This window comes from Elaeis guineensis, chromosome 6 (genome assembly GCF_000442705.2).
Source record: "Elaeis guineensis isolate ETL-2024a chromosome 6, EG11, whole genome shotgun sequence".
Lineage (NCBI taxonomy): Eukaryota > Viridiplantae > Streptophyta > Magnoliopsida > Arecales > Arecaceae > Elaeis > Elaeis guineensis.
This window is the reverse complement of record NC_025998.2, coordinates 131,874,477-131,889,438: the sequence shown is the minus strand read 5'-3', so window position 1 is coordinate 131,889,438 and position 14,962 is coordinate 131,874,477. Positions and strand designations below refer to the sequence as shown.

General features: G+C 36.3%; 1 protein-coding gene across 5 annotated transcripts; it reads left to right on the top strand.

Annotated features, from left to right (window-relative positions):
* The first annotated feature begins 3,006 nt into the window (after positions 1 to 3,006).
* LOC105046451 (serine/threonine-protein phosphatase PP2A-2 catalytic subunit) lies at positions 3,007 to 12,453 on the top strand. 5 transcript variants are annotated; one of them, XM_010925043.4, is made up of 11 exons: positions 3,007 to 3,310; positions 6,847 to 6,903; positions 8,139 to 8,222; positions 8,426 to 8,497; positions 8,582 to 8,653; positions 8,829 to 8,869; positions 9,411 to 9,477; positions 10,529 to 10,720; positions 10,795 to 10,884; positions 11,085 to 11,192; positions 11,970 to 12,453. In XM_010925043.4, the coding sequence occupies exons 1-11, from the start codon at positions 3,218 to 3,220 to the stop codon at positions 12,033 to 12,035; spliced, it is 942 nt and encodes a 313-aa protein (XP_010923345.1). In that variant the 5' UTR covers positions 3,007 to 3,217; the 3' UTR covers positions 12,036 to 12,453. The 5 variants fall into 5 exon arrangements, with proteins under 5 accessions (XP_010923345.1, XP_073115999.1, XP_073115996.1 ...); XM_073259895.1 differs by lacking the exon at positions 6,847 to 6,903 and having other exon boundaries at positions 3,014 to 3,310; XM_073259896.1 differs by lacking the exon at positions 8,426 to 8,497 and having other exon boundaries at positions 3,015 to 3,310.
* Positions 12,454 to 14,962: the final 2,509 nt, after the last annotated feature.

Here is a 14,962-nt window from a genome sequence, read left to right as displayed (position 1 = left end):
ACTCAACAAGAAGGTAGTAGAAAGTTAATAATCCTTATATACAAAAATACCACGAGAGAAAAGATCGATGCTAAAAAAAAAACAGTCGAAGACTGATGATCCTTATAAATAAAAATATCATGCAAAAAAGGCTAACACTCAATAAAAAGATAGCCGAATGCTAATGATAGAGAGGAATTTATCAAGCAATGATAAGGAGAGACGATCAAAGATTTAAATACGTGAAGAAAAACGGTGGATAGAAGTTACGGATTCATCAGAAGATAAGAGATATTTGGTTATTAATCTATCGAAAAATTAAAAATCTGCAGATCTATTGAAATACATAGAATCTGTAAGGAAATATAGATTGATTAATCGACAGTGAAGATTTTTAAGGCTTGTAAATATGATAACAACATTCACAACAAAGGTAAAAGAAATGATGACTTCATCTGCAAGTGATCAAGGACTCTAATACTATGATAAAATATTTTTCAAAGAAGATGAAAAAAAAGAAGAAGAGAGAATAGGCTTTATTACTTCTGTTTTAATCACATTTAGCAAATCTCAAGGATTATATATATTAGTCTACATACTCCATATAAGAAAAATAATATAGACTGATACGGAATCATGATAATAAAGAAAAATATAATGGGATCATGCCAACAAAAAAAGTATTATGGACTATCATGTGATCCTTAAAATCATGTGATCACTTAAAATCAAAATGATCCCTAGAATCATATGATCGCCTAAAATCATACTAACACTTAAAATAAAAAATCAGTATACTGGTTTATAAATTAGTATATCACCACCTTTTGATGGTTGATAATGAAGTAGATCTCAGTCTTTATTAGATGCAACAAATTAAAATTTTGAGCATACAAAATTGGGGGTACACATGTTGACTCTATTTTGAGAACTTTGCCTTATGATAGTGGATAGTTGGTAGCAATTAGACACTTTCAGAAAATCAAATTGCAAGTTGTTGCGGAGATATTTAAAATTAGATGGAAAAAGATGAGATACTAACTTATTGATAAAGCTTCTCAGCGGTTATACCATTGGAGAATCATACAAGAGACAAATGAGGTTTGGATACATCTGGACTATCATATACAAATTGCATTCTTGTGTGGGCTATAAATATTGGGTGCTAACATATATTTTCATATGCTTCTTGATTACAGATCATGATCTTTTAAATCTTTCATAAATTTTATTAAACATGGATGGAAGGATAAATAAGATCAACATATCCCTAGATTCTACATTAGCATACAAAAAATAACATTATAATATATTTGCTTAAATTCAAAAAATGATGACAATAACAAAAAATGAAGAGTAATGGTGGTAATTCAAGGAAGGAAGAAAGTCTAAGCAAACCTTTCATGTGTGTGATGAAAATACCGCTCTTAGTTTATCCCTCTTTTTTTATTTTAAGGCTAACTCTTCATTTGACTTGGAAAAGACTTGCACGCAAGAACATATTATCACAGAACTTACACATCCAATTAACTAACTTAAAAATAAAATAGAGTTTAACAGCAATATATGTAAAGATCACAAGCTCATAATAATATTTCAAAGCTCTGTAAAGGCTTGCAGCAAATACGAGGAACTAGAACAGATATGATTGTGAAGCAATGATAGATGCAGCACATGCCCTTCTTATTTGATTTCTTGATAGAAAATAAAAGGATGGGCCGTTCGCCAATCTCTTGCAGCCCCATTCAACAATCCATTCTTCCCCCATGATGCATCCAGCTACTTTGTGTGCTGGAAACAACCCAAAGCTCTAAAATCTAAGAAAAATCCTACGGAGCATGGAGGGAGGCCCCAAGGAACCAACCTCCAATCTCATATAGGTACTAATACCATCAAGCACAGACATACATTTTTGCTTCTCAAATGGGAAAAATTATTGGTTAGAACGATTTTATCATGTGTATCTTGCACCATCCAATAATAAGTCAGTATATCATCTATTATTGGAAATAGGTGCACCGTTATCCAAGATACACTATCCAATAATAAGCTACCACATCATTTATTATTGAAAAAATATGGACCGTTATCAAAGAAGATAATGGTGTACATTTTTCCAACAATAGATAGTGTGCTGGTTTATTATTGGATGGTGTAAGATATACGTGGTACAACTGTTCTAACTAATAATTCTTCAAATGCCTTTTGCTAATATATAAGATGTGCCTCAAGTAATTTAAAAAATTATTGGTTAGATCCATTCTATCCCATATATCTTAGACTATTCAATAAGAAGCCGTCACATTATTTATTATTAAAAAAATATATTATTTTTTAAGTTTGATTTAAAATTTTGAATGAAAAAAATTATTGTTAATTATGATTGACTGGTTGATAATTTTGCTATTTTGAATGAGAATTTATTTATTTTTTGGATAATATGATGGTCCAAGATACGTGTGAAATAATAATTGTAACCGATAATTTCTCAAAATAATTTATCTAGAGTGCTTCTAGAGAAATTATTGCCTGGATGTCGAGCCAAAAAAAAAAAAAAGCCTGGACTATGCCCAGGTAGAGCAGCACAAACCGTGGGGCATATGTGCATGGTGGATAATGCACGATCGAGAATTCATGACAGGCAAGGGTCAATGTGGCGTGTTATCCACCGTCGGATTTGGGCGGTCTACCTGGCGTGGTCCGGGCAATAATTTCTCAACAAATTAATGCATGAATCAGATCCAAACGGACCAGCGGAAGCCTGTGAGCCTATGCACGGTGGATCACGCGCAATCGGTAATGGGTGAAACACGAGGGGTAACGTGGTATGTTATCCACCGTGGGATTTGGCGTGGTCCATTGGACCTGGTCCAAGTAACAATTGAAGGAGTCCTCCTCACTGACTAGACAGTTGACACGTTTACTGGTGCCTGGGATATGCTGTTCGATGAGAGAGAGCCGATAGCGGTTCCGGCTTTCTAATTTTGTTTTCGATTAGGATTTTCTTTTCTTTAACGCGAGCGGCACAAATAAAGTGACCACGGGAAGCAAGGGCGGGGGTTTCTTTCTTTTTCCTAGTTTCTCTGGCTCTGAGCGATCCTCTCCTCGTCTGCCTCTCTGCCCCCTTCGCCACTTCGCCTTCGAAGCCCCGAGAGAGAGAGGATTGAGATCCCTAGGCGGCGAAATCTGGGGTTAGGGTTTCGTTCTCGTGGCGGCGTCGGGCGAGCTGGAGGCGAAGATGAGCGCGAATCCGGCACCGGCGAGCTCACATGGCAACCTCGACGAGCAGATTGCGCAGCTCATGCAGTGCAAGCCCCTACCAGAGCAAGAGGTTCTCTCTTTCTCCGTTTCTCCATTCCTAATCTCGAAAGGATTTCACTTAAGCGAATGTTTTCCTTTTTGTCTCTTTGATTCTTGTCGTTGGTGCTCGAATCGGGGCGGGGTTTCGACGGATCTGGGCTGGTGCGAGTGTTTTCCGGCGGAAAACGAGGTTCGCTTCGAGCGATCTGCGAACAGATCACGTTTCAAAGTTTTTTTTTTCTGAAACTTTTTTTTAAAAGGGAGACTGGACTTTCGGAACAGATTGGGGCTTTTTTTTGGTAGGAATTTATTGGTGGATTTGCTGGATCTGTTAAAAGATTTTGCCTTTTATTGCAAGAGTTGGATGGTAGAGTGACGTTTGGATCCGATATGGAGGAAAAATGTCTTTTCCACTCACTGGTATCTTCTTTAGTTGGAGTAATTAAGTTAAATCCGAGAATTTGTAGCGGTGAGGTGTCATCGTTTTTATTAACATAAATGGTTCCCATCCTTTTTGCATACTTGATGTTTTTATTAACATACATGGCTCGCATCCTTTTGGATAGTTTATGACGTTCTCGTGTCACATCTAGAGTTAAATCAGTGATCCTCAAAGCGAAGGAGGTTTCTTATGTTTTTAACCACCTACGTAGTTCTTTGTTTGAAACTAATTATCGCTTAAAAAGTACATCGAGAGATGTCAAACAGGATCTTCTCTTGGTGAAGATAGAGTCTCTGCTCTATTTTGTCGAGTTTTTTTTTTTTTTTTTTGATGCTCCTGGAGACAACATGAATTTGAGTGTATATGTATGCATGTCATGTGGACATGCTTGTACACGTGTGCTCATGCACATGTGTGCAGTTGCTGCATGAGTCCGTTATATCAATCTGGTTTTACAATTAGGTAGTGCACTTGCTTGAAAGATGCTTGGTGCAGTAGGATGAACCATATGTTGTTTTTATGCTAAATTACCTCATCAGCATCATATGATTTATATTATTTTGAAGCACATATTTGCTCCATTTTCTGAATTTCTGCTTCATTATACCGATCGATGCCATTATACATGTCTACTCCAATGGAGTCTGTTCATAGTTTATCATAGTAAACACATTCAATTGTGCTCTAGTGCATTAATTATAATTGCCTGGTGGTAAACTAAGTAATTTTGTTGAATATGCATAATTGCTTTGTTCAACCTGCTTATCTGCACAAATAGAAGGTTGCTTCAAATATTCAAGTAAAAGTATTGCCTGTATGAGTAATGCATATATTTGTTTTCCATAATTTACTGCCTGTTGCATAAAATATTGAAGAGTACGGATTTATTTTAAAAAGACAGAAATGATGTACTAGTGACAATGTTGTACATTGGTATTTACATATTTAAAGAGTTGACATATGTAGACTTTATGTTCATAGCGGAAAACATGATTAACTCGCTGCATTTTTTCCGTCCCTTGATTCAATTTTAATTAAGTTGCAGAAACAACAGGATAGCATGTGACGCCATCTATGGGGTCCTTATGTGGGCACTAAGTAGGCCGAGAAAATTAATATGAATACCTGATCTTGTGCTTTTACTTTGTATAATCTATCTTGGAACTCTCAAGCATCATGAACTGAGAGGGTAAATGTCACGCAAAGTGGGGGAGTTTGTAAATGGCACATGTTAAATTTCAATCTGCAATTTTTTTAGTACATCAAGTAATTTATTTATGGACACTTTTAGGAGCTCTAGACCTCCCTCCAATGCCAACAAGACCTTATGTTGAGAGTTCATGTGTTATATCTATCTGAAAGGGGCCCTGAATATATCAGATGACCTTAGATAGCTCCCATAGCCAATGTTTTTCACCTACATGGTGGTCCTTACTAGGACTTGAGGATTTTGGCGTCTATAATCATATTTTGGTGAGTCTTAATTGTTCCGGATCCTAAAAACCTACACCCATACAGGATCCCAGATCATAGTCAACTGACTTTATGCCACTTATCAATAACCCCTCAACCTTCTCTATCCTCTTAAGGTCTCTATTGTTGTTACCATGCTTATTAACATCCGTAGGGCTTTAGAAACCCCTTGAAACATGAAAATGGGGTTCAATGTTTTGAATACCTTTAATTGAGATCTTGACCAACACCCATTTAGTCCAAAAATTTTAGGTCTAGTATTTGTCCTTCACACCAACCCGCATTATACCACAAAAGGGTGGTCTCCATCTGGCTTTCTTAGTGGTCTGAATAACCACTGCAAAAGAGACTGATTGGACTATCTAACAATCCCATCATACCATAAAACCCTGTATGACATAATACAAATCTTTTCTATGCAAGGGGCCACACTTTTCATGCAAGTCCACCATACCTTGTCAAATTTCAACACAAGCAAACAAGTTATTAGTTGGATGATTTTTTCCTCCACTATAGCACAATTCTTTTACAATGTGTAATGAGCCATATGTAGGAGAATCCTTCTTGTTTTTCTTTTCCCATACATCCTTGTTCCTAAACCCACTTGATTACCCTTTTGCCTTAAGCTCTGGGATGCATGCCCTGATAGCCTTTGTTTGCACTAATTTATCTGTTTTATGGCATCTCGCCACTGCGAACACAAAAGACCAAACCTTCTTTGCATATATCTCATGTTGACAAATTTTCCTTGTTATGATTCCTTATCCATGTTTTTTTTTTTTTTAATGCATTCCATGGGTAACAAGTGCATGGTTACTTGCACCATGCAATCTATCCCAAGCACCAAAACATGCCTTTTGGTGTATGATTTTACTCTTACAACCCACATAGCCACACTTGTTGTTGTTTCTTCATCATAAAATGATCTCTTGCTTTTTCATCACCACCCTTCGTCACAAAGACTCCATAATCCTAATTTCATCCATACACCTGTCCTAGTGTATGACTATATCCTCCCCATCAATTTGTGTTTATTGACACCAACACTTGTTTGGATGCTTGACCATTGCACTGATGTGATATGTGTGATATGGGTGGAATTGGCTTGGTGAAGATGGCAGAGGAAGAGAACCTAATTCTATAAATTCAGCAGTCTTGTGATTTATTAACATATTATCACCTATCAAATAATGGTGATCTTTTAAGAAATAATGGGAGTCTAGACTCAATCAACTACCTCTCTAATCTCTCTCTGATCAACTGCCTTCCTAATCCCTTCCTTTTCTTCCACTCAGGCCTTCCCACTTCTGTGGGAGATAGCCTCCAAAATAATGTGGCTGGGCAACCAAACAGAACCTGAAAGAATACAAAATATACCCTTTGGTTCTTCCACATAATATGTAGTAAGAAAGTCTGTTGTTTCTTCTACATCTCTCTTTTTCAGATTCCATCCCAAAATTTTTAAGAATAGCAAATTAGTGAAAAAATATCAGGTGACTTTTCATCATTGCTTTTTACTTAATTATGCATTGCAGTATCTGTTATACCCAATTCACTATCAGCAGTTGTTATTTTTAAATCAGAATTCAACTTTGTCACTTAAAATATAGGCTTTACCTAGCTTTCAAATTTTCTGAATCTCTATCATGCAGGTTAGGGTGTTATGTGAGAAGGCAAAAGAAATTTTGATGGAAGAGAGCAATGTTCAGGCAAGGCCTACTTATTGTTTATTGTTGTTTGATCAATATCTTTTTGTGAGGCTTTCTTATTTGTTCATGTTTCAAAGAAAGGATTGAGGCCAGATGCACTTTCGTGTAGATCATGTTTACTGTCAATACTCTTCCTCTTTTTATTTTTTATTTTTTTTTGCTTTTAAATATAGGGTATATAAACTAGGTGAGACATATGGAAGAATCATATTGTTGGATTGGAAGAGGAAGTTTGGATAAGGTTGAAAATACAAAATTTCCCTTTTCTATCCATTTGTTGCACTTTCATGATGGGGCAAATGTTTTGTCAGCTTATACACTTAATTTGTGATGTAAGAAAGTGATGTTTCAGAAAATCTGTTAAAAAAGTTTATGCTGATCAACTAATTCTTAAATTAGTTTAGATTGATATGGCAACTTGACTTTCTTGATCGATCTTCTTTAGATTAAGCTGTATTTTAGGCTGTAACATGGTTTCTATGCAGATGCACCATAGATTTTACACTATAACATCCAGGCTCTTCTTGCCCATTCTGTTATGAGCCTACCCTGTAAGTAATGTATCTCTGTTTATTATAGAAACAAAGGAATAACATTACTCTCCCCTGTTTGTTGGGATGTAGTATGGTTCCATTGTTATGCAATCTCTTTGTTTCTTTTTTTGCAATCTTTTGATTCAATCGCTTGCCTCAAATGCTATAAGAAAAAGTGGATGTTTTGGTGTCAATGCATCCATGATGAGCCATTGCCATTGGAAGTACTGGAAGTGGCTGTTATATCTGCAATTATTGTTCTATTTTCTGATGTTCCATTGAGGATGAAGTTTAACCGATGATGAGGCCTTGAATTGTACCAGACCTGGATTCCTTACAGTCAGTGAAATTAGAGGCTAATATTTGATGATTATGAGTTGATTTATGATTGGGATGAGCTTATGTGGAATGTTATTTGTCAAATAACATCTTTTGAAAATATTTTGATCTTATTTATGATTCAATCTTCTGATTATGTGTCGGAAGTGTTGTTTTTGTCTTTTCTTAATGTTTGTTGAATTTTTGAGGTAAATAGTGTTCTACGAATAGATTCTTGAACTTCGAAATTCACATGATCAGTCTTTCTTCTTAAGTTGTGCGGTTGTTGATTCACACTTAGTTGTTGAAATTTCCAATCTTACTGCAAACTTAAAATAAATTATTTTTGTTTTGAAACTAAACTATCATACTGGGGTATTGCAGCCCGTGCAAAGCCCTGTAACAATATGTGGTGACATTCATGGGCAATTTCATGATCTTGCGGAACTATTTCGAATTGGAGGGAAGGTAATCTCTCTCTCTCTCTCTCTCTCTCTCTCTCTCTATACAACATGTTTCAATTGCATTAATTATTACCTATAACCATTTTTTCCCTAAATTAAGCACTCTTTGACATGTTGTAATTGCTTAAAACTTCAGAAGTCGAAATTCTGCTTGTATTTGCAATGTTGCTGACAGTACCCCCTTTTTTTTTTTTCAATTACTTGTAGTGTCCCGATACAAATTACTTATTTATGGGCGATTATGTAGACCGTGGGTACTATTCTGTTGAAACTGTTACGGTAAATTGCATGCCATTTTTAGATTGTCATTTTGTTGTGTCATTTCATAGAATTAGGTAAAATACTGATTGTTTTGATTGACAGCTATTGGTGGCCCTGAAGGTGCGATATCCACAACGAATTACCATCCTTAGAGGAAACCATGAGAGTCGTCAGGTATGTAGTTTGAATTTTTTTGTTGACATCATTTTAACCAAAACTGAATTAATGAGCTAAAACCTAAATATAATTCCTAGCACTTCATTTAGGTCTTAAGTAGTCTATAATCAATAATTAACTTTTGGTGCTAAATTTGCAGAGTTTTGAACTGAAATAATTTATTGAATTGCAGATTACTCAAGTTTATGGATTTTATGATGAATGCTTGCGAAAGTGAGTTCCTTCTTTTCTTCCTTTTTTTTTATTAAAAAAAATTATCTTTCAGCCATTTGTCTAATACATCATCCATTGGTTGTTGGTCTTGAGATTGATAAAGAACCTGTTCTTTAGCTATTTGCATTACCTCTTCCTTTTCTGATCCACTGCTTAAAAGTATGTGCATAAGAAAGGTGAACATGATATTGTTCATTTTCAGTGTGACACAATTACTGCAGCTTGCTTATCTATCACAAGTACACTTATCTCAGACTTAAGGCTAAATTATATCAACCATGAAAAGTGATGTGTAGCCAACCTAGATTTTTTTAAAAAAAAAAAATTAAAAAAAATAAAATTAAGCTCCCTCCGTGCCTCCCTCCTGCTCCTGCATGCGTGCATTTTCTAAAGAGCATGTTTTGCATTCTTGCACTTTCTTTCAAAAATTTAAATTAAGCTTTTGTAAAATTGTTCTAATGAGTACATTCTTTGCATTCTAGACTTGCAATTCAGTAGTTTCAAGTCTAGTTTACTGATTTTTGTTTTCATTAATTGGCAGATATGGTAATGCAAATGTGTGGAAGATCTTCACAGACCTTTTTGATTATTTCCCACTGACAGCATTGGTCTGTACTCAGCGTTTCCTGAAATTTCTTTTGCATTTTATGTATTCTTTCTTCCTTTCTCACTTTCTATTTCTTTCAGTTAGGCCTGCTGATATGTTTTTTAATGGTGTTCGGGTGTGGTTTGGATAATGCAATTTTCTCATAGAGTATGTAATTTACCCCTACCATTTGCACAGTATTTTTCTCAGCTGGTCTGCATTAGTTGGGTCTAATACTAGTAGCAGGATATGCCCAAGGTACATCTCATCTGCGATGTTAATAGGTGATTGGAATGTTTTTCTCCTGCCACAAGTCCACTTATCAGTTTTCTTACGGTATTGGGCTGTCCTAAGGAGATTCTGTGTACATTAATGGACAGCAACTCTTTTTATATCATATTTAATGTATTTCATATCGCTGATGCCTAAATGTTATAAAGGAAGATTTATTCCTAAAAGCTTTCTTGTTACTTCACTAAACTAAGGTTATTATTATTTGCTTATGGAAACATCTTCAGAAAGTTGTCTTTTCTTGAAATTAGATCATCTCAACATATTTCACTATTCCAAAATATTATATGCAGATGGCATATGATGGTGCAAAATATGTCTACTTGTTAAAATTAAATTGCATTTGGTGTAGTTGAAGGATAGTTGTATTGAAAGACCTGTACGAGTTTTTCTTTAGAACCATTAAAGTTCTTTTTTTTTTTTTTAAAGAAAACTTCGGTAAAATGCTAGTAGAAGATTCATTTATGCTTCATCTTTTATAGTTTCGAAAACATCCAATTATTGACAGATGGAGTTGTTTTCTATGATAATATATTATTTTCAAGTTGTCACATAGTTCTGTCTTTGTGATGTAATGACTTCTTTATATGAGGTTCTATACACTTTACACAATAGATAACTATTTTATGTGCAATTTGATGTTAATCTACGAGTACAATGATATTTGACCTTTTCCCACCTGGCTGGTGAGTGTTGGGTCCTTGCCATGCTTGTGAGTTGGTTCTTTCTTGCTTCCAATACTTTAATAATATATACAATTTGCAACATGCTGCATTCTGCAGGTTGAATCAGAAATATTTTGCCTTCATGGTGGGTTGTCTCCATCTATCGAGACCCTTGATAACATACGCAACTTTGACCGCGTTCAAGAAGTTCCTCATGAGGGAGCTATGTGTGATCTTCTATGGTCTGACCCAGATGACAGATGTGGATGGGGTATTTCTCCCCGTGGTGCTGGATATACCTTTGGCCAAGTATGGTAACCGCTTCTCTTTTTTGTGTTCTTATTGTGATCACTTTCTTTACCATGTCAATTTGGTAATTTCAGGATATATCTGAGCAATTTAACCATACCAACAACCTTAAGCTGATAGCCAGAGCTCATCAATTGGTCATGGAGGGATATAACTGGGGACATGTAATTATCCATTCATAATTTATTTTTTTCTGTCTTCTGCACTTATCATTATTTATATTTTTGTTTCTTCTGCTCTAGTGATTTAGAAGTTCGTATTTTTTTCTATCTTCTGCACTAATCATTGTTTTTATTTTTGTTTCTTCTACACTAGTGTTTTAGAAGTTCATCATGTGTTGATTATTTTGGTTTTGAAAAAACAGGAACAAAAAGTGGTTACCATATTTAGTGCTCCTAATTATTGCTACCGCTGTGGGAATATGGCTTCCATCTTGGAAGTTGATGACTGCAAGGGGCATACGTTTATCCAGGTAGATCTCTCTCTCTCTTTCTCGTGCGTGCACGCACCCTCTATCCATTCAGACTAATGGGTCTGGACACTGTGTGTACAAGATTTGCATGATCTTGGTAATGCTTATTCAGGAAACAAAAGATTCTGCTTGAGAAAAGTTCTTGAAATTTCTATTAAATATATCCATCTGAAGTGTTGAAATTATCAGATATTTTGATGCATTTTTGTTTGCACTGAAAATATTGTTAATCATATTATAGGAAAGAAGGAATTATAAATGTAGATGTAATTAGGCTATGGCTATCTACATGACCAGTGCAAATGTCCTATGGATGAAATTGTGCCACAGCGAGTGCATACAGGCCAGGTTACCTGTTAAGTAGGGGAAAGGTTTTTGCTTAGCTTTCTCTGTACCCTCTCTACTCATTCATATGCATCTAGCTTCTGCCATCCCGAATTCTTCAATTATCTTGATATCTCAGACTTGTTTTGCTTTCTGATAACGGCCAAAACTCACTAGATTTTCAGACATTTTCTGTTGTAAATGGTGAAAATGTTGATGAGAGTTCTTTGCCAAGCATAATGAAATAAGTCTATGGATTGCCATTGTTTTTAAATGAGCTAGAAATATTATTGCTGTTGGTAGCCCAAGGCCAATGCTTTTTATCAAGTTCCTAATTGTGTTAGGCCTTGCACTAGGTGCTCTGTGGACTGGACTTGTCTTATGGGTCTATAGCTATTGCCTGTATTAATTGTGATGGAATTCTTGTTAATTTGGCTTGTCTCATGCTTGTAGTTTGAGCCAGCCCCCAGGAGAGGAGAGCCCGACGTAACTCGTAGAACACCTGATTACTTCCTATGAAGCAATTATTGAAGGAGGTGATTTGCAGATTTCTGGAAACAGGTCTATGCTTGCTAAATGAGGTTGTGAAGCAGATATTTCCTCAAGATTCTATGATCAGATTGACATTTTTATTTCAGGCTGCTGTGCTCGGTGGTTTGTGGGGAAGGGAATGTATAATTGGTGGGAGGGTTCCATTTGTTTCTGAGCCACAGACCTGTAATTGGTTTCCATTGTGGTCAGAGGCAGCAGAGCTGATATTGCAGAGTCGGCAGCAGCATGTATCATTTTAAAGAGAACTACAGCTTCCCTCTTTTGTTGTGGTTTTTGTTTTCTTTTTTCTTTTTTCATTTCCTTTTTTTGATCTTGTAGAGGGGAAGAATTTTGAATTTAGGGGGTGCTTTGCTCAAAGTATTAGATATAACTGATTTATCTGCAATGATTCTCTTTTTCTGCTTGCAGCTGTCAGTGGACGAGTTCAACCTACCTTGTAAGTTACTAGGAGTAATACAGTATCTGAATCTGCACGCCCTTTAGCCGCCCTATACCTCGTCCTCTATGTGTGTTTAGAGGTGAACGTTCAAACTTTTCAAAGGTATTAGATGTTTCTGTGAGCATTCCTTCCATGGTTTAATGCATATGGCTCTGAGGGTTCATGCTGAGTATTGAATTGTCGTACGCTTGGAATGCTGATGGTTGCATGGCTGGTGAGTTCTTTTTAAAAATACTTTTATCTGTGTGATTGAAAAGAACTACGAGTCTACACGGTGGGTTTGGCATGTTTGGTTCTGAAACTTTGCCTTATTGATTGTGGTGGCATGATCGCTGATACGATGATTAAAAATAATTCAGCATAATTTGTGCCCCTTGAATTTCTCGTTAAATTTGTACATCTTGCATGATACATCATAATATTGCTCAAGGTGTGATGAAGCTATAAACTTTAAAGCTACTTGAGGTTTTTGTTATGCGTGTGGAGATTTTGAGTCTAAATTTTCCATTGTCATCTTTGTGCGTGATATTTTTTCAATTAATTTTGTTACAGGGAGATGGGGTTTGTATCTTCTAATCTCCATCCGATTCATTTAGGTGATAAATTTAAAGTAGTCCAGAGTTTGCATTTTCTTTTTGTTTTTTAAACTCTACCAATGGAACCAATTGTCACCCGCGGCACGGACTTAAGTTCTGTCATTACTTGCTTGTAGGCAAGATACTGAATTTTTCAGTGAGTGAAAAGGGAGAGAATTACATAGAAGAAAGAATATACAAACATTTGGAACTTCCGATGCTATCTTTGCCAAAGATCTTGAAAAAAGTGGGGAAGATTGCTGTGAGACTTATTTTGCGTAAGGAATATCATTAAAAGGTGTAGGTATGGGATTGCTGTCGAACATCTGGCTCATCATTCTCCAGTATTATATTATCATTTTACTTTTTAAACATTGCAAATTTGTGATTCTGTCTTTACTTTTAATTTGTAGGATAGATTCCTCTGGTGCTAGTGCCCGCCCTTCTTTGTAAAGGAATACTATTCCAGTATTAACTGCCCTTCCTAGACACCAAAGGAATATTTGGATGGCATAAAGCGTACGGCGGATGGTACAATGGAGTTTAAATGACATATTGTCACGTTATCAATAATAAAAAAAGTACGTGCACTCAAGGGCGGTTACTGCATTTTACAACCAAAGGTTTGACCTTTTGGTAATTGAAACCCGGCAAACTAGACCTTCACGTTAGCCCTTCGTTCACTCTGCTCTACCTTTTTCTTCCTCCTCCCCTTCTCTTTGTTATTTTTTGTTGGATACAGACGGCCGGTCACTCTGTTCACTTTGTTCAATTTTAACGACCTGAATTGTACTCATTATGATTTTATTTATTTATTTATTTTTTTTGGTATGCATGGATAGGCGATCATGTTATTCTGATGTGAGAGTAGTCTAAAAGATCATAGTACAAAAAATCCTATAGGGCCAGCATGCAGGTGTCGTTTGATCTCCAGATCCAATCTTCTGAGTGCTTCGTCACAAAAGAAGCGACTCAATCAACCATGCTATTCATCTTTCGATAAATATGTTAGACCGACATCACAATTGAAAGATGAAGAGCAGTTCAGATGTCATAGAGAAGTAGATGGGCCTTCTGTTATTTCGTGTTGTCTTAGATTTAGTCGATAACAATGGCAGAATCTTCCTTAATGAATATCCTCTTCGTCTACAATATTTTCCTGGCATAGATGATGCCTATCCATATGGCATGAAGCTTGATTTCTGGGATAGAAGGCTTAAAGAGATAAGAGGCTCTTACTGCCAGCAATCTAGCATTCGGATCTTAGATGACAAAGTCTGTACTATCTCTTCTATCTCTGACACTGGCATCGAAGTTTATCTTGACAAATTTCAAAGGAGGATACTCTCAAGAAATGAAAATAATCTTTCGGATCACTGAAGGAGCAGCATGGAAGTCTTAAGGATCGGCAGCATTAAGGGGTAGGTCAATGGTGTCGAAATAGCAATATTCTTCAGTCAAGTTGATGGCTCTCTCTAGCATCTGCTGTGTAAGCACCACTTCATCTTCGAAAATCAAGCTGCTCCTGGAAAGCTAGATTTGATAGGTGACATAAGCCATTCTAGCCCTTTCAATTAGAGGTTATCCTCTCAGCCATACTTTGATGGATCGCGCTCAGAAAGGACTCCAACTAAGAGCCACTACTCGCTTTCCAAAGCTGGTCGCTTGTCCTCCTCTAAATTAGCTTCTTTCTCGGACAACATAGAATGGCATGCTCGGTCGACTCATCTTCCAGTCCATAGATCAGATAAGAAATTGAAAGTTTCATGCCTGTATCTAAGAAGCATGTGTGTCGGAAGCTGGTCCCAAGCAAGCTTCTAGAGAAAGTCTCACTCGAGGGTGGGCGGTCGCTCTTCAAATTCAAGCAGTCTCGATCCTCC